We start from the raw sequence: 292 nt of genomic DNA on the forward strand, positions 1-292 counted from the left end.
ACCTCACCTCCATCACGAAGCGCTTGTCGTGGCTGCCCCCCGTCTCGGAGATCAGCTCGTACTTCAGCCCGCGCCGCTTCTCGTTCAGCTCCATCACGGGGTTCTTGCCGTGCTTGGTCAGAATTGGTCCCTGCTGTTTCACGTTCTGCGGGGAAGCGGGGGTTCCACGGGGGTTCCACTCGGGGCTTCGGCCGCCGAATCGCTCCCAAAACGCGCGTTGGGCCCCGTTAGAGGGGGACGGTGCTGGGAGAAGCTCGCCTGACGCTTGGGGGGGGGGGGGGGGGGGGGGGGG

At 67.5% G+C, this 292-nt stretch overlaps 1 protein-coding gene across 1 annotated transcript in view; it reads right to left on the reverse strand.

The window, feature by feature from the left end:
• Positions 1–292, reverse strand: part of ILF3 (interleukin enhancer binding factor 3) — a gene marked incomplete at its 3' end in the record, with an annotated part of 7,287 nt that overhangs the window by 6,568 nt on the left and 427 nt on the right. The window contains exon 2 of the mRNA XM_035314498.1: positions 8–145. Coding sequence (XP_035170389.1) covers positions 8–145 — 138 coding nt within the window. The remainder of the gene's footprint in view (positions 1–7; positions 146–292) is intronic.

The sequence above is a fragment of the Oxyura jamaicensis genome, unplaced genomic scaffold, assembly GCF_011077185.1.
Source record: "Oxyura jamaicensis isolate SHBP4307 breed ruddy duck unplaced genomic scaffold, BPBGC_Ojam_1.0 oxyUn_random_OJ72833, whole genome shotgun sequence".
Classification (NCBI taxonomy): Eukaryota; Metazoa; Chordata; class Aves; order Anseriformes; family Anatidae; genus Oxyura; species Oxyura jamaicensis.